At 31.8% G+C, this 25,925-nt stretch overlaps 1 protein-coding gene across 21 annotated transcripts in view; it reads left to right on the top strand.

Annotated features, from left to right (window-relative positions):
* The window catches only part of LOC127712043 (BCAS3 microtubule associated cell migration factor-like), a 52,896-nt gene extending 27,592 nt beyond the window's left edge, over positions 1–25,304 (top strand). For 18 of the 21 annotated variants that reach the window (XM_052218218.1, XM_052218219.1, XM_052218216.1 and 15 more), the window contains exons 14-22: positions 1,068–1,214; positions 2,258–2,533; positions 3,161–3,320; positions 3,680–3,780; positions 6,978–7,075; positions 8,153–8,346; positions 8,642–8,775; positions 14,477–14,647; positions 22,626–25,304. In XM_052218218.1, the coding sequence (XP_052074178.1) occupies positions 1,068–1,214; positions 2,258–2,533; positions 3,161–3,320; positions 3,680–3,780; positions 6,978–7,075; positions 8,153–8,346; positions 8,642–8,775; positions 14,477–14,647; positions 22,626–22,759 (1,415 nt within the window). In that variant the 3' untranslated portion in view covers positions 22,760–25,304. Of the gene's footprint in view, position 1; positions 96–417; positions 512–1,067; positions 1,215–2,257; positions 2,534–3,160; positions 3,321–3,679; positions 3,781–6,977; positions 7,076–8,152; positions 8,347–8,641; positions 8,776–14,476; positions 14,648–22,625 lie in introns of all 21 variants that reach the window. The other 3 variants (XR_007986927.1, XM_052218229.1, XM_052218215.1) reach the window with 3 other exon arrangements.
* Positions 25,305–25,925: the final 621 nt, after the last annotated feature.

The following is a 25,925-nucleotide window of genomic DNA, read 5'->3' as shown; positions in this document are numbered from 1 at the left end:
GGTTATAGATATGGCCTTCAGTCAAGACAGTAGATGGGTAACAGTTAGTACACATAGAGGTACAACACATGTGTTCCCTGTTACTCCTTATGGTGGTAAGTTTAGGTTATAGATATGGTCTTCAGTCAAGACAGTAGATGGGTAACAGTTAGTACACATAGAGGTACAACACATGTGTTCCCTGTTACTCCTTATGGTGGTAAGTTTAGGTTATAGATATGGCCTTCAGTCAAGACAGTAGATGGGTAACAGTTAGTACACATAGAGGTACAACACATGTGTTCCCTGTTACTCTTTATGGTGGTAAGTTTAGGTTATAGATATGGCCTTCAGTCAAGACAGTAGATTAGTAACAGTTAGTACGCATAGGGGTACAACACATGTGTTCCCTGTTACTCCTTATGGTGGTAAGTTTAGGTTATAGATATGGCCTTCAGTCAAGACAGTAGATTAGTAACAGTTAGTACGCATAGGGGTACAACACATGTGTTTCCAGTAACTCCTTATGGAGGTTTGTTTAGGTGTCTGTTTATTTTAAAAGGTTCACATAGGGGTAGACAAGGAAGGGCTATAATTCTGTCCAAAAAATATATTAAACTAGAACAAAATTCTTGTGTTGTAAATTTTCTAGATACAAAAAAACAACCTCAGTACCAGCAGACAAGTTGTAGAAAAGTGTTGACAATTATAATTTTTATAAGATTTACAAGACTTGGGTCTTTAATTCAGTCAAAATAATAATAAAAATGGCAGGAATTACCAAAAATATTGGACCCAACAACACAGGTGTTCTAAATGGAAAAACTCATATACAGAGAAGCAAAACAGAACAAAATAGGAATATAGATAGCCTGAGTTGCTATAATCTCAAAATAAGGAACATAGGGTTGAAATAGTTATGTTGATATTCATTGTCCCTGCTTGGTTTTGATTTTATAAATTATATGATTCATCTCCATTATTGATCTTAAAGTTTGATTGTTGACAGAAAAACTGGTCATGAAATCCTCCAAGAAATCATCTCATTCTAGTTTTAAAAATATTTTTGATAGTAATTTTTATTATAGGTAGTATAAATGTCAGAACCCACTGTAAAGCTAGAGTTGTCAACAGAGCCAGTCGATTTCATAAGAGTGCTGGTATAGATGATATGGACCATCCAAGGCCTGAAAGAGATAGTCCAATTCTATCTGGTAGTCCAGGGTCTACAACAGGTACAAGGTTTTAGCATTGTTACTACACCTTTCAATATAAAATCAGGCAAATAACAAAAAAATACTTGAAAGACATTCAATCATTTCATATTTATATGTGCTGAGAAACTGTGAAACCTGATTGTGTTGAACTTTTGTGTCAGGACATACAATTGATTCTTAGATATTGAGGATTTATAGATTATCATTGGTTATCTCAACAAGATTGATTTTTTCGCTTGAGCCGGTATGGCGAAAGCGAGAAAAGCAATCGAGTTGAGATGACCAATGATAATCTGTTTATCGCTATTTTACCTATGAAGGCGTTGTTAATTTCCTTGACAACGGCACGTGTTCCCTTAGTTTCTAGCGATAATTTTCATATCACTCGACTCCGCTGAGAACGGAAATTATCAGTCAACAAGATCAAAGGAAAAATTTCGTAAAATAGCGATAATCAGTATGATTTTTGGAATACCATTTTGTGTGAATTTCATAGGTTAAGGTGAATCTCAAAATTTAAGTGTTAAACGCAATACACATTTTCTATAGGCTTGTATGCAGACTGGCAAAACCACAAAATCAAATATCCAAGAAAATCAATCCACGAAAATTGGTACCCCACAAAAATACACGAATCCTTAGTAACTAAAACATGTACATGGCATAATCTTAACAAAATGTCTCTAAGGTTCAGGCTAGACAGGTTACACTGTTTCAATGCTGGATAAAAATGTTTTATCACTACTGAAAATAAAAAGACTATTTATAAAATAATGGAACATATAATTGCCATAATAATTTCTCGAAAGTTTTTCAGATTTTATGTCTCATATTTTTAACTTATACTGAAGTAAAAGATTGATAAGCAGAAGAAAACCATTTCTGTGAGGAATGTACTAATAGTGATCTTGACAAAATGCTTATTTAGGATTTTTCTGCAAACAATCACAGTAGACTGAGAAATACATTTTATAAACAATATCAACAAATTAAGGATTAAAATCAAATCAAAGGTATGAAATGTTTTAGGGCTAAATTTGTATGGCATCATTTATTTTCAGGTGGAAACTATGACAACTATCCAAGCCTGATAAGACAGAATGCTCTTAATAACAACATCGAAAATCCACGACTGCCACCATACCCACATGCCACACAGATTTATCCCTTGTCACAGATCAAACAGCCACTCATGCTGGCCACCAGTATAGGAGGGAAGTCACAAAGCCCAACCCACACACCTAGTGGCAAAGATAATGTTGTTGTGGTGAATGCATGTTTCTCTACCCCACGGCTGTGGATTGGAGGGAATCCTAGTGTATCTGTAGAACACAGAGGTAGATTACCAACTTATTAGTTCAAAGTCCAAATGTTCGAAAACAATGGACTAATTCTAAAATTTAATTTCTGTCCAAAAAAATATTGTTATACAGTCTCAACGTCCTTATAAATGGCGTTTAAACCAACTAGAACATCAAAAACACCAGTGTTGCCATTATTTAATATCATTTCTGAATTAATCAATCATTCATTTGATAATTGCAGTGCATTCTGCATGATTTAACCACTTTGGATCAAGTTTTCAACAATAGGCTTTTGGTAGTGAATTGGAGAAATATGAGTTATTGGTGAATGAACAGTCAACTTTCCCTAAGTAAAAGTCTTCATGATGAATGCCTGCTTGTCTCCACTCCTGAATATCATTTCTTGATTGAAGTGAGCTTCAAAATCAAAAGTTGGAATGACTTTTTCATGACGTTCTTTAATATTTATGATGGATATTATCATGGTTTTAAAAGATTCGCATTAAAAAATTATATAGACTACCTTGCCATCCATAAATGCAGCTATCATTTAGTTAAGCTTTTTTCTTGAATCATTGTTCTGGAACTTTTCATAAGAATATTTAAATGTATCTTTCTTATCTAAATGCTGTTGTAATGTAAAAAATATTTTGTTTACAGAGGGTAAAAGGGTAGTAGATTCTCTTTTTGTGATGAGTCAAACTGGTATGTTGTCAGAGTACATCCTGGAACCCCGAGCTAAGGTTGGACTAGACAAGGTATCAGGAGATAGCCCTCTCGAGCTGGTTGTCACAGGATATACACAGTGGACTTTACAGAGGTATATTATATGAATATTAAGTCTTTAATTTCATGCATTTGGCATGAACAGAATACATTATTTATGTCATTTTTGCAGGGTGTTAATGTGTTTTCAATTTTTTATGGTGGATGATCTGTTTTTTGGAAAATTAGTGCACATGTTTACAAATGTTTACCATTTGAAGCAATTTGGCCTAAGAGAATAAGCCTTCAACACAAAAATAAATGGTGAATTGTGACCTCTTGTGAGAGGTAGATTGACAAAGTTATTACTGTTCTGACATAATTTGAAGGGTTTCTGTTGAGATCACCTTCATAAGAGGTGGACTACCACAATTTACATATTTTAAACATTGACTGATTATGTTTTCTTTTCAGATCAAAGACATCAGATGATATAAAGCTCCCCCTTACAAACAATAACCCACTCATACTGTCTTGTGAGGCTGTTCTGACTCAACAACCATCGGCATTATGTGGTGGGTATTTATTACAGAGGTTTAACATCCTATAATGCTTGGTAAACATGTCCCTTAGTCCTTGTTATTTATCAGTTGAATTTGGTTGTATATTTATTTTCAGTAACAAATTGATTTTTTTTCAGCGACTTTTAATTTCATGATTTCAAGAGCGCAACTTATTTGGGAGGTATAATTTCCAGGATTTATCTTGTCCCTGAATTTGATCTTCCTTTAAGATGCGATTGCAGTTTTTTGTCTCGCCTTGACGGAGTCAAAAAACGAGACGTAGGTATGCTGTTTCAGGCGGCGGCGGCAGCGGCGTCAACAATGTATTAGATTGTGATTAGGTCTAGTTTAAGGTGAACCACTAGTGGTTGGTCAATGATATTTGGTACGCAATTGTATAAGCATTAGCACATCTCATTTCCATGGAGAATATTTGGTCCCGCCCCCTCAGTCATGGTCTATTGACTTTAAAACTTTTACTTAGTTTACATGTATTAGTTTGTGATTAGATCAGTTTAAGATGAACCGCTAATGTTAAGTCAGTGATATTTGGTATGCAAATTTATTGGCATTTGTAAGTCTCGTTTCCATGGAGATTATATAGCCCCACCCCCTCATCATGGTTCATTGACTTTGAAACTTTTACATAGTTTACAAGTCAATGTTTGTGTTTAGGTTTGTTGAAAGGAAATGACTTATGATAAGTCTATGGTATTTGGTATGCAGTTGTATTAGCATTGGCACATCTCATTTCCATGGAGATTGTTTTGCCATGTACCTTCAGTCATGGTTCATTGACTTTGAATATTTGCATAACTTACATGTTAAAGTATTGCTATTTTAATTTCAACATTTGCATTATCAAAAGTACAAAAAGGCGAGACATATCTTTGTGTTAACAGTTTATCTTGATTTTATCTTAATCGCCAAATTAGCCAAATTGAAACATTCACGAAAAATTTCCTACTTTACAAATTACAGTATACAAATAAATTTTCTATGTTATAGCTAAGTCATTCAAAAATTTAATACAACATTTTGGATATTAGAAATTCAGTTTAGATTACCTCAACAAAATATTTTGAAATATAACAATGCTATTGCTGGTGAATTTCAGTTTACATTTTTATGGGTTATGGTCCTTGATTATGAGTTGAATAGACAATTTTTTTTTAAAGAAAAGCACTCCTTAAGTTCATTTGGTTGTTTTTACTTATTTTAATAAATAATGCCCCTTGTTAGAAATAATTAATATAGCATAATCTAATACTTTTGATTTAGTAAGTTTGGTTTCTCTCAATGAGATACTTCAATTTATCATATTTATTTTGAGCCTGATTTGCAGGTTTTATTGTTAACCCTTGATTTGGCCCCATTATAATCTGACATTTACACATTTTTTTGGTTTATGTTTTAACTGTCTTAATTATCAATTCTTTAAATGATTGATTTTTTATTATTTTTACAGATACAACAGGTTTGATATTCTTGGCACTATAATCTATACAAAACCAATCTCCACACAGCATGCACTACCTGAAATCTTTTACAAATATAGCAAAAACTGTAGGCCATAGAAATTAATTTTTAGATTTTCATCCCTTTCCGAAAACATTCTCAATCGACTGTATTTTATCTTCTATATCATTTATAGTATTTTGAGTTCAAATTTAGGGGAATGTTTTGATCTTGTACCTTATATTCAAAAATACTTAACCAGTTGTAAATTGAAGTTTAGGCAATAGATCACAATATTTTTTTCTTAATTTTTCAACAACTTCTTTGTTACTTAAAAAAACAAATACGATGAACTGGTCCCTTAGTCACATTAGTCCATTTTACATCTAGACAAAAATGGAGCATTGAAAATTTTTCAGGTCCTCTTTGTTGAATTATATAGATAAATTATCACTGGTCTATGGGGCCAGTATATCTAAGTATCATTGGATACTGGGCTTGCAAGATTTTACAGGTTCTGTCAAAAGGTCTAGAAGGTTTCATTGTGAGTGTCAGAATTTTTTCACTAGAATTGTTGTTTTCACCATTCTAATATTTTCAGGTGTGAATATTCGGCACACTTTACTAATAAAGGGGAGAAATGAAGGATATGTTAAGAACATTGCAGGCCGATGAATAGTTATTTTTTGTCAAGTCTAAATTTTTTCAGAAGATACAAAACTAAAATGAAATAATAAAGCCCTACTGTGCTTCTCATGTTTTTAAATGATAAATGAGAATCTAAACTAGTTTGTTTTTATGGCCTAAATTTCCTCATTTCAATACATGTGTAATCTGATATCTAGATAACTCTATTCATTTAAGTATATCAGCCATCAACTGTTTGTAGCTACATGTATATCCACATTTTGGTGGAATGCTTATGTATATGGCTGTAGAAAATTGCTATTTAAAAACAATTGGGAGTTGCCTTGGGTCTAATCCACTGCTTTTCTCTAATTCAGCTTTTATTTATATTTACCATTTGGGAGACTGCATTTCGATATCTGCTAGGGAGACATTCCATTGTATAAAATATATCCTATAAAAAAAGTATTATTTATGACTATCTATTCTATTAGTTTGTAGAATTGTTATTGTTTTGCTAGATCTTTACTTTGATGATATGAATTAATTATTTTTTGTTTTGTATTGTATAACATAGATTTCCAAAATAAATGAGGTTTGATAATACTTAAATTGTTCATGGATATTTTTAAAAACAGAGAATAGCAAGTGAAAACCAGGGAAGGGATATTTTGGTTTTATCATGCTGTTATTCCTAATTTTAAAACTTTTTTTCAAATTACAAGGACACAATGTCTGTCTATTTAACACAAACATCATCATAAAGTTGTCTTTAGTGATATCTTAACATGTTTTGTAATATTGTGGATTGATTATCATGCCGGGAGTACCAATTTGGTGGATTTCATGGGTATAGGTAAACGTCGAATTGAAAATAAGATGTACAAATTTTCTTTAGGCTTGAATGCAGACTTTGGCAAAACCATGAAATCATAGATCCATGAAAATACAATTTTTACTCAATCCACAAAAAATAAATGAATCAACAATATATTTAATTTGGTTTTGATGCAGATTTCTGATAGTCTCTGTTTTATATGTTTGCAACAGTTACTGTTCTATATTTTTGACAATGTTGAGCTGGACATATTCTTTTATTCATGATAAGTATGATATATTTACAGATGAGATATCAGCTGTACCCAGACATGACTCGAAGGAAAGTCTTTCATCAGATCATGGTGTTAAAGACATGGATATAGAAGACCAATGGTTATCACAGGTTAATAATGAGATTTTGTTTCCTATTCACTGCATGCCAATAAACATTAAACCTTTAAATTTCAGATTCAGAGTGTACAACTCTTCAATAGCTGGTCTTTTTTGCACTTCTTTTTATGCCCCACCTAGGGGCATTTATGTTTTTCGGGCTCTGCGTCCGTTCGTCCGTCCGTCTGTATGTCCTGCTTCAGGTTAAAGTTTTTGGTCAAGGTAGTTTTTAATGAAGTTGAAGTCCAATCAACTTGAAACTTAGTACACATGTTCCCTATGATATGATCTTTCTGATTTTAATGCCAAATTACAGTTTTTACCCCAATTTCACGGTCCACTGAACATAGAAAATGATAGTGCGAGTGGGGCATCCGTGTACTATGGACACATTCTTGTTTTTTTTTTTTTTAACAATTTCAACTAATCAAACCTTGAAACACAATATAAATATAAAGAGATGTGGTATGATTGCCAGTGAGACAACTATCCACAAGAGTTTCAAATGAAGTGGAAGTAAGCAACTATAGGTCACCATACGTCCTTCTACAACGATAAAACCCATAACGTATAGTCGTATAGTCAGATATAAACGGCCCCGACTAGAAAAATGTAAAATTTGAACCCATTATACACCTGTTTAATTCCATTTCATCCTTGAAATTTTTGCAAAGGGAAACATCTCCTTGGAAGGACACAGTGTGTTCCCTGTTAATGAAAATCTTATGGAAAAGCCTGTTTTATGTACATACAATGTTAATTAGCATTCTGTAACCATCAATTTTGTAATCCCATTTTTACCATGAATATGTGATGCACTTCCAAAGTCAAAATTATTGTAAGATCTTGCACAGAACTCCATGCTGCATACTATTCTATCAACTTGTACAGGCACCACATATATTTATCTGGCATTATCATCAGTTGTTGAAGATTAACAATAATAAATTAAAAATTAATAATGGGAATTGACAGTTGGAGTTGATAGCTAGCTTGTTTGTTTTTATTGTCCACCTCTGTAATTATTTTTGTACTTTCATTTATTTTTTCTTGTCCACCTCTGTAATTATGTATACACTTTAATTTATAGGTAGAGATTATAACACACATTGGACCGCATAGAAGACTTTGGATGGGACCACAATTTTCCTTCAAGACTTACCAGAATGTACAGAACACCACTGTCCTGTCAGCTCAGTCCTCAGCCCTATTATCACAGACACCTGAAACCAATGTGCAGGCCATGGATGTCATCAGTGACGATGTTAATCTAGAAAGTTTAAAGTATGTCCCATTAAGTAAAAGTTCTTTTATTTTGTATTTAACTCATCCTTTTGTGCCAGAAAATAACATGCACAATCGTGAGTAAGCCCAAAAAAACAGTCGTGGAGTGCTGTCAAGCTATTCAGAGGAGGATTTAGGGGTAGGGGGTAGGGGCACCTCCTGTTCCTGTCCAAAAGTTGCCAAGTTTTGTGGCCCCAGGATACTAAGGATAATATCTCATGAGCTTTTATTTTTTAAGCTTGAATATTTTGATAGTAATATTTAATACATGTACAATATGCTTGGTTTCCTTCAGAATACAGCCTGCTAGATCAAGTCCAGTGGCTATGCCTAATGCTAGACCAGCCTACAGAAGACTATCAGGGAGTGATAGTACACCTCCTACAAGTAAAGGAGGACAACATATTAGCCCTTTGTTGATAGAGGCAGGTCAGTATTTTTACCAATTTTTAGCATTTTTATGTGATTGTTTAATGCCATTTTTATTATTAGATACTATGGACTAATATTCATGTGTGGGATTATATAAGTTTTCTATAGAATTTTTATACAACCGCAAAAAAATTTTGAGGTCGTATATTGGTATGACGTTGGCGTCGTCGTCGTCGTCGTCCGAAGACACATTGGTTTTCGCACTCTAACTTTAGTTAAAGTGAATAGATCTCTATGAAATTTTACCATAAGGTTCAATACCACAAAAGGAAGTTTGGGATTGATTTTGAGGGTTATGGTACCAACAGTTAAGGAATTAGGGGCCAAAAAGGGGCCAAAAATAAGCATTTTTGTAACTTCCAGACATAACTTGTGTGTTTGTGTATGGATCTCTCTGACATTGTACCACAAGGGGCAAAAAACAAGCATTTTTCTAGTTTCATGATAATAACTTGTGTGTAAGTGTATGGATCTTTATGAAATTGTACTACAAGGTTCCATATCACAAAGGGGAAGCTGGAATTGCCTTTGGGGGTAATTGCCTCAAAATTTTAGGAATTAGGGCCAAAAAAGAGGCAGAAAACAAGCATTTTTCTAGTTTCATGATAATAACTTGTGTGTAAGTGTATGGATCTTTATGAAATTGTACTACAAGGTTCCATATCACAAAGGGAAAGCTGGAATTGAGTTTGGGGGTAATTGCCAAAAACGTTTAGGAATAAGGGGCCAAAAAGGGGCAAAAAATAAGCATTTTTCTAGTTTCCAGACAATAACTTGTGTTCAAGTGTATGGATCTCTCTGAAATTGTACTGCAAGGTACCATACCACAAAGGGAAGGCTGGGATTGATTTTGGGGGTAATTGCCTCAAAATTTTAAGAATTAGGGGCCAAAAAGGGAAAAAAAAACTAGCATTTTTCTAGTTTCATGACAATAACTTGTGTGTAAGTGTATGGATCTTTCTGAAATTGTACTACAAGGTTCCATATCACAAAGGGAAAACTGGGTTTGAGTTTGGGGGTAATTGCCCTAAACGTTTAGGAATTTTGGGCCAAAAAGGGGCCTAAAAACAAGCATTTTTCTAGTTTCCAGACAATAACTTGTGTTCAAGTGTATGGATCTCTGAAATTGTACTGCAAGGTACCATACCACAAAGTGTAGGCTGGGATTGAGTTTTGGGATGATGAATCATAAGGGGGTTCAAAAAATTTGGGGGAGGGATTTTTTTTTCCTTTTTTTTCCTTTTTTTTTTCTTTAAAATTTTCCATTTTAAATTGGTTATTTCTGATTTATATATAAAAGCAAATAATAATGATATGGTTTGAATAGGTAAATTAAAATTTTTCAAGTTCTTAGACCACATTCATTCTGTGTCAGAAACCTATGCTGTGTCAAATATTTAATCACAATCCAAATTCAGTGCTGTATCAAGCTTGAATGTTGTGTCCATACTTGCCCCAACTGTTCAGGGTTTGACCTCTGTGGTCGTATCAAGCTGCACCCAGCGGAGCATTTTATTTATTATACAGAAATTCAAGTATTAAAAGAGACTCAATTTTTTCTCCATCCATAAAAATTAGTATCATTAAAAAAGATTAATACACAGTACTACAATCAGCAACTTGTAGCTTAGAAACATAAATGGTGATCAGAAGGAACTCTTGAAAATGTATTAATTGATTTAAATTTTATTTCATGTCTTCAAAACTTAAACAAGTACACAAGATAAACAGATACTTGATTTGCTTCTTCTATTTTTAAGATTCCTTTCATATGGAACACTTCCATCATTGTAGGTAACAAGAACGCAATTATTTGTTTACATTTTACCAGCAAGTTTTTTACCCCAAGATGGTACTCAGAATAGAATCTTATACAGCTTCTGATTCGATGATACAGGATTGGAATTACTTTTAATCGAAAGCTTATCTAATAGACAACTTTTGAGTTCAATGCATTTCCGTCAAAAACTTTGGTTTTAGTGAACATCATTCGTGCGTTTAGGGGCATCGTCACTTCCGTTCCCATGTTGAGCGAGTGGTTGGAAAACTTTAATGCTATATTGCACATATTATTCGGAAAATTGAATTCTCATAATTGACAATCAGCACTGCTGTCATTAGGGAATAGTGATTAAGTACATACGGAACAAACATTATTTCTAGTTTATCATGCACACTGACGATCACTAAGATGCTTGATGAACGTTAATAGTGCAGGGATACAGGCAATCCCCTCTATCTTGTAAATGACGTCATAAAGACGCGCATAATTGAAGAGTTTTTTCTGGTGAAGGACAAACTCGAAAGTGGTCATTAGGTTTAAAAAATCCAGAAAATCAAATTCACATTTTACAAAGTATAGAAAATATTTTCAATATCTGCATGTCAGAGCCATTAAAAATCTGCCTTTTTGGAAAATGACGCTATCAGCGGCATGTTTCCGATACCATTGACCAGAACTAACGGAAGTTGATTATGCCTCCGCCTACCGCACTCGGTTTCATATTTACTATTTTACATACTAACTGGAATCTGCTTGTATTACGCTACACTCGAACAAAGTCTTTGTTAAAGTGTTGTAGTCGGACGGGAACCAGTTTACATACGTTATTTTATTTACCAAAAAGATATCTTGACCTGTCCATATGTTTTTTGTTATTAAATGGTATTTGGAGCTATCCCGTTTTTATAGTTTTCATATTTATTCGAGCTTTCACTTTTATGCACATGTCTTACAATCGTAAACAATCGGTATGTATACATGATAAATAGATCCGTTTTGTTATGGTGTTGGACTTTTTACCCTCCAATGATCAGCAATCGCTAGACAAAATAGTTCTCCTAAATAATGTCAGCCTTTCATGCCATTTCAACTTTACAATCATTAAAAAAGTAATAATCGAAATCATTTTGATATCCATTGGATAGAAACTGGTCTTTATCAAGATTTACGAAGATTTTAATAATCGGAAATTAGTAATACGGTTATACCCACGCGGTGCGTATGAATCTTTGTTCACAAAGTTATAGCAGCAGAGTCTGTAACTGTATCATTATTAATTAACTACACTGTTATTGTACTTAAAATGATGAAAACTGCATATGCAATATAAGATGTCAACTCGGCCAATACAGATTTTTTTTCCGTATTGGCCGAGTTCTGATCCGGCCAAAACAGGATTTCGGAACGTCTCTAGTTTTTAGATCGTAAGTCACGATAAACTCAAACTGAAAGTAAACAGTTGTTTGTACGACGCAGTTTTTATTTACTCACCATAAACAAGCTGAAACGTTCAGTATGGCATATATTTTAGGTTAAAGACGGTCCCATTCATTTGAAAAGCATTTTGAAAGTAGACGATGGAAATATTTCAGGTTTAGGGAACGAGTAAATTATCACAAAGTTCATTTCTTGACGACCTCATAATTTCATCATGTCGATTTTTACTGTTCACCTTCGCTTCTCGTGTTTTGTAAACGGTCTTTTATTTTTAAACCCGAACCAGGCATATGCATTCTGTAATTGCGCAAATCTTCGTTCTTTGGTCAATTGGCTTATGGATAGTTGTATCAATTTCAACTCTTACATTATTTTTTTTTTAAATATATTTGCATTACACATGCAATGGCAGTACCTTTCCAATTACTATTTATGTGTTGTGTCTAAATTAAAGTTGTAACACTTTATAGTGACTGGAAAGGGTAGAAAAATTCATCAGATGAGAAAAGGCTGAAGATGCATGGAAACGGCACCAAATCATTAGATATTGCATCTTATAAAAAGAAACTGAGATTTGGATAGTTCCACTTCAAGGTAAAAATGTTTATCTCTTGTGAAATGAAATAAAAAAAATATTGTAACACTGTAGTTAATTAATAAAGATACTATTACATGTATTTCTGTATTGGCCTTATTGTTGGTCCTCGGCCAGCAGTATTGGCCTTCGGCTTCGCCTCAGACCAATACACCAAGACATGGACCAATAACAAGGACAATACAGAAATACTTACGCAATAATATTATAGAATGACAGTATGGTTCAATAGCGGGAATCAGCCCCTCAACTACTTTTTACATAAATATTAACTTCTGGCTTCAACTCCTTGTTCGTCTTGTCTGGAGATCTTGTTGTAGTTCCAGTTAGGCAAGCATTTTAGAGACGTATCCCGTCCATCCTCTCTTGACTTGTAATTTCTGGTGATAGATTTTGCCGCTTGACGTTGTATCTTTTCAAGCTTGTTTTTTTTTTGTTACCGTGTAGGGGTCCCATACTATGGCTCCATATTAAATTGTAAGATCCATTCCTAAAGGTCTAGATCATTGTTCTAATCTGACACAAATTTCAATAACTGGAATGCTACCCGAGTTGAATATATGGTGACCTACTAGAACAGCATTATCACTATTGGAATTGTGTTTAATACCATGATTGTTCAATGTCATTAACTTAAATGGAGACAGGCATTTGACCTGAAAGGTGGTGTGGGAGTGCAAAATCAAAAACTAACTGACTATGATATATGGTTAAAGAATGAATATCAATTACATGGGTCAACATGGTCAAGGGCAGAGTTGTTATGAAATAACAATATGGCAGAGAAGTGGTTTCAAGTTTCATATAAAGCGACCTGACTGACATGAAATAAAAAATCAAAGGAGTATCCCTATTTGTCTAATCTTCAAGGTGAAATAAAACTAGTAAAACAATATTACACTATTGTCTAAATCTACAGAAATATAATTTGCTTCAAGTAACAGAAATAACTAGGTCACTAGTAACTTATTTAATGAGTATGTGGGGTATAAGAGCTTGATAACAACAGGCTCTTCATAATCATTTGGTTTGAAAAGGATACTAGTAGTCTATATTCTTGATTTAGAAAAATGTAATTGCAAGACAAAAATCACATTACTTAGAATACTTCAGATCATTCAGGTAGTCTTTATTTATATGTACAAAAGAACAGCCAGTAGTCATTGGATATTGTAGATCATTCAAATAGTCTTGACCTATTTATTAGTACAAAAGAACAGCCAGTAGTCATTGGATATTGTAGATCATTGTGGTAGTCTTGACCTATTTATTTATAGAAAAAAACAGCCAGTAGTCATTGGATACTGTAGATCATTCAGGTAGTCTTGACCTATACATTTGTACTAAAAAAACAGCCAGTTGTCATCTTCACATAACACACACATATACGAATATCAATTATATGCTTATGAGACATGTTGGAATGTTAAACTAATAACGTTATGTGAAAATCAAGACTTGCATAAAAAATATCACAATATTAGAGACAGTGGCGTCATTTTTCCTCAGAGCTTTCAGCTCTTTGATTTTATTAAGCGAAAAAAATAGACGATGTTTTTCAACTGCATTTTAAGTCAGTTTTTGCCACATGACCATATATATTTTTTTGGTTGTTATGCAACACTGACATTTCTAGTAACAGGAACTGCTACCCATTTTTTCCTAGTTTGTGTAGTCTTCGAGAAAAAAAATATGGAACACCACTGGTACCCTATGGAAAATGCATTACGAATAATTGCACTATTGTAACCTGTAGATGACATATGGTGATGCCATGTTGAATCAGAGTTGTCTTTCTTTGATCACATTAAAATAGCAGTATTGGAAAAACTGAAAATTTTCTTTCAAGGCTCTCTGAAAATAAACTCCATTTTGTCCTTTAGGAAGTTTTGACCAGTCTCCTAATCTGTGTGATGTGTACAGTAGTTGGGCTGAGTCAACAGTAACCAAACCTCGAGGTAGTGAGGATGATGAGGACAGAATCAGAGAAACACTAGCAGAGGCCATGTTAGAATCTCCAGCTAAAGAATCTGGACCATCTAGTATGATGAATGGTAAGGAGTTCAAGTCAATCTATATACCAATCTCAAGTTGTTTTTGTATGAATGAGTTACACAGGTTAGACCGAGGTCAACTCTTGTCAACCGGCTTAAACATCATCATCAAACAATCGGTTCTTACTGTGACCTAATATCATAAGCATTGTGACGTAAGAAATTTACAGGAAAGTGCACAAATTCGAAAGTAGTCTATATTCACCCTAAAGATCCTCACCACCCAGGACTTTATTTACCAAAGAATTACCTACTCTCTTTTGTTAATTGTGGATGATAGCTAACAACCCTAAACACATTGATTTTCCTTTTTTCCCAATGTTTTAATCCTAAATAATAATGTTTTGGCAATTATACATTGCTTTTTGTTGTGTTATTAGTGTGTAAAAGTTCTTTGCTGTTGCTACCCAATAAAACTACTCAAAAAAAGCATCCAATTCTTTTAATAACAGTATTGGAGTATGTAAGGGGGATCACTTGCAGAAATGGATATTGCCTTGTATTGGGACAAAAAACATCACTTTGAAATGACACATACTCATTGTCTGTCAATCAAAATGATTGCTTATATTTCAAAAGTAAAAGTATTGAATGCCTATTTAACTTGTTTTAGTACTTAATTAATTTCAAAAGCCATACTGCTTATTATCATGTAATATTTCAAATTTTGGATCATACATTATAGGTTTCTGAGACTCAGCTGTATTGGCTCTAAAAAAAATGCCCTGCTGGCTTTTTTTTAGGATAGATATGATATCATGAGTGACATATCAGCAATTGATATAACTTTGCCATTAAATATAAGGATTTCCTTGTTTTCTTTATTGTAAACAAGTGATAATATACACTTTGTCATTAACTTGAATTTGCTAAAATAGGACAAATACCTCCTCAATTATCATACTATATTTGATTTAAGAAATATCAATAGTTTCCATCAGCAGCTACATTCTTTTCATTCAATATAAGTGTTTTGATTTTAAAAAGTTAACAACAGAAGGACCATTTTAAACACCTCTTTCTAAAAAAACAAAGCAGAACTTCTGAAGTACATATTATTATGGTTTTGAAATTATCCTTAGAAACTTTAACTTTAATGTATAAAATCTAGAATAAAGAATAGCTCTTGTATACATGTATACCCCGGTAGTTATTATTTCATTACAACACAATGACAAAAATATGCCCAAAGTTTCGTTTGGTTTAACTCCCTTTGTATGTGATTTACCGCTGCATATTTTCAATAGCTACGATATATAGTGACACACAGACTTGGATTAAATTCATATCTTAGTTATACAGGATTGAATTAAAATATTCTGCACTTTTGGAGAGAGTCTTGTTGAAAATATTTTTGGTTTGAATGAAAGTTAGATGTTAAATAACTGTGGTCTGGCATGTTTTGTATCTCTTACATTATTTATTTCAAGAGAAGAACTAATTGAAAAAATTTATGATAAATCTGATTACATAATTATAGTTGTGAGGAAACTGTTTATGGCACAGCAACCCAAACACAAAATAAAACCAAATAAGACATTTGGAGGTCAACATACATTGAATTATAGACAATTGACAAGCTTTAAATTGCCATAAGTCTAAAGTTGTGAAGTATTCAACAGAGAATACCAAATAACTGCAATCAACACCAATGCCTAAATGAATTGATTGATTGATTGTTGATGTTTAAGGCCACTTTCAGCACTCTTGGCTATATCATGCCCAGAGAGAACTTCAGAAGAATTTGTGAAGTATTCAAAAGAGAATACAAAAGGACTTCCACAAACACCAATTCATAAATAAACACTGTTTAATTTGGAAAAAAATATCAGATATTTATGAAGATTTTTTTAAGTTGAAAATTGTAGAAAACACACTTTAGTATTTTATAAGGCCATTTTCAACAGCTTTTGAGTGTTTTTAATATTTGCTTGAATAAATAGCTTGAAACGAAGGAAAACAATAAACACAATCCTATCCTCTTTTTAATGTTATATTCACATGCTAATTAATGTCTTGCCATCACCAACAAATATTATTAACATGTTTTGTTGACATTACGAAAAAAAATTTTAATGAACATAGCAAAGTTATTCTCTTTTATGTTTGATAATTAATTTTGGCCTTTGCAATCTGTGTTGATATAAATTTCAGCAATCAGGTACTTTGATCTGCATTGTAGGGCCACAATTAAAAATATTTCAGTTTGCCCAAATCCGACCCATGATGACTGGGTTGTGGGTAGGTAGGTAGGCAAATTCTTTTTTTTTATCAGAATTTGCATGAAAATATTAAAACAGTATATCTTTTTTTTCCGTCAAACCTTTGTAAAGACAATCAAAAGCCATGAATTTAAGACCTCTATAAATTAGTCTACTATATAGAATTAAATCACTCAACAATAAACTGAACTTTATTTATAATGTGTAGACTTATACATGTTATACACAACATATATAAACACAGTAACAACGACCTCATCGGTTTTCCGCATGTCCATCTCATCAGGATTGGCAACCTCATCAAAAACATCATTCCAGGTTTTCTTATTGTTAAAGCGATAAGGCCTATTAGACACAATAGGCTTTATTTTTTGGTTTATTTTAAGTAGTACAGATGACGACAGCGTAAAAAAACTGTCTGCCATTTTCACATGTTTTACTTCTTTACTTTCATTAAATCAGAAGATAAAAACCGAGAACATCCAATATCGATTAACTGCGTCTCTTACACGCTTTCTTTTAATCTTATTCACAGTTACTTTCAAACGCAAGAATGACGAACATTAAGTTTTATACGATGACGGAGCGGACACGAAAAAAAATCTTAAAAAAAACGGCAAAAAAAGAATTTGAGTCGGCGTTTTTTTTTGGGTCTGTCGCATTTGGGCAAACATACAATATTTTTATTTTGGCCTAGATTATTTTTTCATAGGACCAATTTTTGTGAATTCAGAAAAAATTATCCTTTTCTATATTTGAGTTCTTTATTTCTTACAAATCCTTCATACAAGCCAATAAGTTAATTGTATTTTGTTGAACACTTCACTTAGTGGTTCATCTACACCCACAAAATTGATGAAGATAAGTTACTCACAAACGATAATGATTGATTGATTATTGTTTGCTTAATGTTCAGTGGCAAACATTTCATGCATAATAGGACAGGATCAATAATTATGAATGCATTGTATTCTATTTCTGCTTTGATAATGACCATCCATTTACATCAGGAAAATCTCTGTGACTTATTTTGGTCACAAACACAGGCATAAAGGATGCTTCATCTTCCTTAAAGGTTGTTTCATTCTCAAGTACTGACTTGTCATCCTTGAAACATCTATTTAGGTGGGCCTTGGTGGCCAAGTGGTGTAAGTTTATCTTGTGTATCACTAGCCTGCCAACAATGAGGTTGTGTGTTAGAACCCTGCAAGTGGCAGGTGCATTCAACTCCAATCCTTTTTCAATAGGATTGTCAGTTTCCCTGCCTAAAGTTTTGGTTCTTTCCGGCACTTCAGCTTTCTCCACCAATAAAAAATTGCCACTAGGATATAGCCAATAATGCTGAAAGTGGCATTAAACAACAATCAGTCAATGAATCTATCTATTAAGGCCACTGGTATTGCCTGTCATATTTTCTTCTTAAACATTTATGTCATAATATGTGGTACTGTGGCATTGACAGGATATATATAGCTACAACTGTTGTCACTGGTGTTTTTCAGTCACATACTAACGTTCCTTTGGTATCTGGTTGATAGTTGTCTCATTGACAATCATACCACATCTCCTTATTTTTATATAGATTATAAACAATTCCATAATGTTGTGTGTTGTCTGCAAAGGGGACATATTAAATTTTAAGGTTTTGATTAACTTCAAAATCAACAAATATTTTACCATACCCCATTTATGTGATATTTTCACTGCATTTTCAGAAAAAGTATAGCTTTTTTGAGAATTCTATCATTTCATTGTATTTCAAAGCAACCAAAACTCAGTATTTTATTGAAGACTTGAATTCCTGATTTTTCTGTACTAATGATATTTATGAGAGAATAAGAATTAATCATTGGAGTAAGTTTAACACTAGGGATTTATTGTTTCTTAAAGTTCTATTTTTTAGTCATAAATTCTACAAGTATTATACATGAAATTAAGGGTAACTTTTTAAATTTAAACCGTCTTTTAAAAAAAAATTAGATAAAGAAGAATAAAAAAACCCATCAAAAAGATGATTTTGATACTATCTTTGTGATAATGGAAAGTTTAGCTTAGGTCATTAACAAACCCACATGATGAAGAGTGAGTTATTAGATGTTTTTTGTAATGTATGACATTATTACTAATTGGGAATTTCCATTACGGTCATAATCCTGGTAAAAAGTTAGTTAAAATTAAAAACCATTAAAGTCCATGTGCCCAGGTGTATTGGTAAGATTTGATAGTTATTAAATCAACTATGGATGGTAGAATAACAGATTTCGTTAACAAACTATTACAATTTAATACCCCGATTCAGAACTTCTCTGATTACAAAGTAACAATACGTAAGGAATTAACGGATCCGTTGGAATAAAAGAGATATAACTATGTGGAGAATTGCCACCCTGAGGTCTTATACCTACAATATATCGTTTATAACAAAGTCATTATCCGGAGGCCATCAAAAAGACTTTAAAATGAAGAATGAAACAGCAGTTTATTATCAACGCCAGTAATTAAAATTGGTATTACTATTATAACGGTAATTCTTTATATATCGGCTTACATTAGCATGCTACGGTTATTAAGGTAGCGAGCACAAGGGAAGTATAAATACGGGTTTAATACGGTATCATCAGAAAGGGATATTCCATCTTGTTGATTTCAATCATTATAATTTAGAATTTAATGACGTTGGTGGTTATTGAAAAAAAAAATCATACTGTACATGTAATATTTTAAGGCTGTCGATTAAAGGGAGTTATTACATCTTTGATGTGGATATAAATGTGATGTTATTGTAAGTATCAAGATCAGGTGTTCTTCTTTCTTGTCAGGAAAATATGAGGGCAAAAGTACCAATAAATACCACAAAACATCGTCTTTATTTCACATCTTTATATCTGGTTTTTACAAAAAAAATTTCTTGTAATATTTTCAAATGGAAATTTCATGGAATGTAGTCATTTTCTTTGTTCTTATTTTAGATGTTTATGGTTTAAATTAGAAAACCAAATAAAATATGGATAAGATTTCCATGAAACCAAAACCATACAATACAATGCAAGATTTCGGGAGGCAGATGTTAGATTTGGGCACATTGGGCATACATCTATCTACCAAACAAAAGGAACAGTTAAAAGCATACAATATTTCACATTCAACCAATCATATATAAAAATGTCAATTTTCTTCCAAGTGGTCAATTTTCTTTTAAATTTCATTTAGAGATATAAACATAATCATTTTAAACAAAAAGAAAACATGTTTTTAAACCAAAATTGATCAGATGGAACTCTACTCAAGTCAAGGTCAACTGAAGCAGGCTCTTCCATATGAAGAATATAGATTTAAATACCTACAGCTGTTTAAATAGATAGGTAAAATTCAAATTAAACAGACCTGTTGCAAAACTTGCAAGTTGATTAACTTTTGCAATAATTTGGGTGTAAAAGCTATTTTTCTCAGTTTTTTCTGTGTTTGATTCAAAGACCCTAACACAAATAATGGATGTGTTTATTTTTTAATAAGAGTACTTCATACTACAAAGTTATTAAGCTTTATAGCTTCTTTTTTAAGTAATCAATTAATAGTTTCTTTAAATTTAGCATTTCTGTAAAAACATGTGTTCTAAATGTAGTGGTTTCATGACTTTGGTCACTGTCCTGAGATGTACCCCACATCTCCCTTTATTCCAAGTTATCATTGAATTTATTTGACATATAGATAACATTAGAAATTAAATTGTATCTTGGTATTGTTAAACTTTAATTTTTAACTAATTTATTCTGTTAAAAAGATATGAATTTTTGTTAAACATTTTCCTTAAAATTCTGTGAAACATTTTATCAAATAAATATTTGGTTTAAATTTAGAATGCTGCAGTTTGATTATTGGTTTTTCTTTTTGGATTTTCCCCAATCAAGTGTCAGTATATTTTTTATTATTGCTATAAATGCTATTTTGTGTGGGTATCCCATGTTTGGAATTTAAAAAAATCTAATAAATTTAGCATTACAGTTAAATGATTGCTGCATTGTCCACATACAAATTAGAATGATTTGCAGTTATGAAATATGCATTTATAAATTTATTAATTCCAGTCTAACAATGACCTTTGACCTTTGGGGTTGATTATTAGAAATCATTCAAATTGATTTTTTGTAAATAAATATGAAAACAACTTTCGCCAGAATATTGGCACCTTATCGGAAATCATAGATGACATTTCAGATAAGGGAAATAGCAGATCTTTTGATTGATTTATGAATTAAATGGACTCTTTCGTACTTGGTAACTCTCGTGTCGAGTTAATTTTAACTTAATTTTAAAATTACTGATACCCATAATTATTTGAATTATGAAAAGTAGGTGACAAGTGTTTAAAATTTTGATTTAAAGTCTAATAAATCACACCCATTATTTCAAATTTTTCATTCATAATTTTTGTGTAATAAGTTTAATTCTCTGATTCTCACACTTGATCAAGCTGTAGGTCCGACAGAGTAAACACATTTAACAAAAGAAGTCACTGGTTTTATGAATTAAAATTATTTTGTCATACTTTCAGTCTAATTTTCAGGTGTCAAAATGTGGTTTTCACATAAGAATGCATAATCATAATTAAAACCAATCCTAATTTGTTCAACAAAATGGAAAATTTGGTGGTTGGATCAATTTTATGTATAAATGATTTTTAAAGTGCTTTGAGGGTTACATATATGACTCTGCAGGGAAAGTGCAGTTTATTTTCAGCTTTTGTAATAACTTTTAATTAGATTTAAATTTCATTTTAATGGAAGCATGAAATTCTAATCGAATTGGTTTCAAGGCCAGCACAACAAAACTTTATTGGACCTATTTAGACATGATTGTGTTGCACATCCACGTGTATGGAATTTCATAATCGGTCAATTGTTTTAAACTCATAGAAAATTTCTTGGAATTTCATTTATAAAAGTAATACAAAAATTACAGTGACTATGTTAAAGTTTTAGTATAATTCAAAATATTAATGTGTATTTCGAGATTTAAAATATTTCTATTTAGGCGTTATAACGCCTTCATGCTTTGTTTCAGATTGTTTAAATTTGGTATTAACTTTTAGTTACAAACTTATTTCCTTGAAAATATTCTGTTTTCTTATTATTTGTTATCATAAATTCACAGCATCACTTTATTTAGGCAAAGTACTTTTAAAATTGTTAACTTCCAGGAGGAGAATTATATGTAGTCTGAACATATATGGTAAACACTTAATTTAAACTAATGCTGTTTTCTCATTTCTTTGGAAATATTATACTGAAAATAATATTAAATTTTTAAAAGTGCATGAAAAAGTTTGTTTAAAATTGGAAATAGAATGAATATTGAAAGGATGTAAACAAGATGAAATAATCAAAAATCAAAGTAACAGACCTTATACCGGTAAAAGGGTAACAGTTCATCTTGGAAGATACTTGAATATCTTCGACTGTGAGCTAAAAAATTCATAGCCATCTTTACAAACAGACCCATGTCTCTTTAATAATATTAGACAGTTTGCACTGTTGTCTGTGATGATAGTTTTTCTCACCCTTCCAAATTTCAAATGAATTAAAAAAAAAACAATAGTCAAATTATGCTGGAATTGTAATTGCTGTTTCACCCAGGAGATTATCAGTATACCAAAGCTAACTTGGGTGAGAAATCTTAGTCTGTTTTGACCATAGTAGTATTTGACTACAAAGTCAAATAAATCAATTACATTTATTTTATCATTGTCTCTGTTTCAGAAGTATTTGATGGTAGTAACGAAAATCTAAGTACCAGTTCAAGTTCCAGTACAGGTATATCATTACCAAGGAGTGCTGAACAACATATACTAGATAATGTTTTTTCCATGGGCTCCCAGGATTCATCAGGTTGATAAACAAGTCCTGATACATTATTCATAAACTTAGAAGTTGTCCGACTGCCAACTACAAAAATCAGACATTTTGTGAAAGACATGAAATGGAACCATATCTGAAAATTTTGATTTAGAGCCATACCAATGTTATGAACATCATTGAATTAACTTGATCATAATTTGGCTTGATAATAATAACAATGTTATTTAATTTAGCATTTTATTTAATGTCAAGAATTTAACAACATCGTTATTTAATGTAACATTTTTAGCAACATTGTTATTTAATGTAGCATTTTAAAAATCATTGTTATTTGATGTAACATTTTTAAACACATTGTTATTTAAAGTAACATTGTCATTAAGTATAACTTTGTTATTAGATATAACATTGTCATTAAATATAACTTTGTTATTAGATATAACATTGTTATTAAATGTGGTAGACCATTGAAGTCATTTATGTTATGGTTAGAAGGGCAGGGAATTGACATTCTAATTCCCTCTTATATTTGTTAAATTTTATGTAATTTCAAGTAGTACATTGGCAGAACTTTCTTATTTGCTTGTGAACTTTTGATGTTGGGCTTTCAGATGACAATCTTGTCCTTATATTTATGTTGTACATGGCCAGTTGATAAAAATAGAAGACAGAGATAAACAAAAGAGTTATTTGGTATATTTTAAGCTGCCATTACTGGTACTTGCTATAGAGTTTAAATTAATAATATCTACAGACTTTCTGGATTTTTCGTCCAGATATTCAGTCCCTTTTCTAGTTGACCAGGCTGACAATCTCAAAATATCCAAATTTGTTTTCTCACAAGTCTGTTACAGTGTTTATATGCTTTAAATGCTGTAAAATCCCTTGCATCAATTTGCTTCTGAGGAAAACAAAAAAAGCTACAAAAACAAAGAAAATAACAACACAGAAAACTGGTTAATCAACCACATTTTGCACCTGACCAAGTAAGGCTATCAGGACCATGTGTTGTCAGCTGTTGTTTGTCTTTGTGTTTGTACATCCATTTTCTGGAAGAAGTTGTTTGTTGATGTGGTCTGTTTTATAGTCAAATATATTGGTAAAAACCTCACAAATGAGGATAACAAAAACTGAAATACACCGGGATTTTTTTTGTGTCTTTTCTACAGTGGTAGGAGGAATCTGTTTTTCTAGGCTGTGCATCCATATTTCCATTAGTCCATTTGTCTGTTCATCTGTAAATCAATTGTATTAGATCATTAAAGGTTTAATGTAGTTACCCATGAAGTTGTGGTCACATCAACATTAAACTTAGTACACATGTTGATGATGAAGTACAAATATTATTTGTTTGAACTATATGCCAAATTAGGGTTTAAACCCAGATTTTGTAGTTCATTTAACATGGAAATGTCATAGTGTGAACAGGGAATGGTGTCATATATATCTGATGTAGATATTTAATATTTAATTATTTTACAAAAAAATGTATGTTGCCCAATTCTTTTCATTGATAAATTATTGGTTTATTTTTTGGGTTAGTTAAGGAAAATAAATACATCATACAGTTAAGAGCTCAATAGACAAAGAGAGAAAAATTTGAAGCAGATTTAGAGTATTTATATATATATATATATATAGAATACTAAACTAAATGATGTTAATATGATCCAATTCATTTATAAAACTTTAAATTATTCTTCAAGGGATACATTTATTGGATAGGTAGCATTAACCTATGTAACATTTTAAAAAAAGCACTTGACTTAAATAGACCATTAATACTCACAGTATCTCTAAATAGTACAAAGAAAGGAATTGTGACTTAAAATGGTATATATGTTTATTATTGTTAATAATATCAAAGAAGATAGTATCTTAGCTCAATGTAAGTGGAGATAACCCATAGCCACTGTCATGCAGTATTTTTATATAAAAAAAATCTTCCTTTTTTTTTGTGTACCCAATATTTTCTGTGATAAAATATACATATACAAAGCATATTTATAGTAGTTGGGGAACTTTGCATTATTAATTTGCATAAATTTGTTTGTTTCATACAAATATTTTCACTATAAGAGGTGTACAAAAGTCTATTAAAAAGAGTTAAAGAAGTAATAAATTGCCTGTCAAACAGATTGTGTGAATATTCAGATTTTTATTGACTACGCCTCCTTAGATCAAATCATTATGGTATTGAATTTGTTATAGTGACCGTATAATTGACTCCTCACTGACCATTTGATATTTGTGTTCATTTCATACGGTCATTATTAGACTTGATACTGGCCATAACAGACTTTATATCTTGTTAAATATCAGCTGATATGGTCATCAATATGTTATTTAATGTGAAATTTTGTTGTTGGATACAAATGATAGCTTGGTAATTTTCCTTTTTCGTGTGAATATTTGATGGTTTGAGATGTTTATGAGTGCAGTGGGCTGTGTGAATGGAAACTGAAGTATGGACAGATTGCTTAATTGTGTCGAGTTGTGAAATTTGATTGTCTGCAATGATTTTATTTGTTGAGATATTATGATATAAAATTATTTATAAATTAAATGATACATCTTAAATTAATGTGTTCCTTTTTGTTCACTACAGCCAGTTACTGTTAATCCAGATATTGTTGGGTTCATTTATTATTGCAATTGTTTAATAATAGGAAAATACATAGGGATTAATTATTGCAATTTCCGAAAATGCTGCATACATATACTGCTTTCAAGTTTGTTATGCTAGCTTTTTAATTTTTAGCATTATATATAATATCCTATTGCAGTTTTAGCAATAACAAAAATATCTCCAAAAATTTAGAATTTATTGGTCATTTTGTATTTACAAATCATTTAATGGAACAGTAAAATTACAGTTCAAGTCAATATTTATGTTTTCAATACTTAGTAGTGTATTGGCCAATTACTGATTTGATTCTGTTTATTACACACTTTTAACACAAATTGTTTTCCTCTGCCAATTGTAGACTGGTTCTAATCCTGTAAAAATGGGCTTCTGTCCATGCAAAGCATGAAAAGTTGAAAGTGATGTATAGGCAACTGTAAAAAATAAAGAGAGTTTATATTGTTCATGTGACCCAGCTGTAGAATCTGTTTTGTTATGAATAAATGCAAATGTGGAGTATATCTAAAAAAGATTGAAACACAACAACACAACAATGACGTCTAGAAGTCAATATA

Source organism: Mytilus californianus, unplaced genomic scaffold (genome assembly GCF_021869535.1).
Source record: "Mytilus californianus isolate M0D057914Y unplaced genomic scaffold, xbMytCali1.0.p SCAF_8, whole genome shotgun sequence".
Taxonomy (NCBI): Eukaryota; Metazoa; Mollusca; class Bivalvia; order Mytilida; family Mytilidae; genus Mytilus; species Mytilus californianus.
This window is presented reverse-complemented; position numbering and strand designations above follow the sequence as displayed.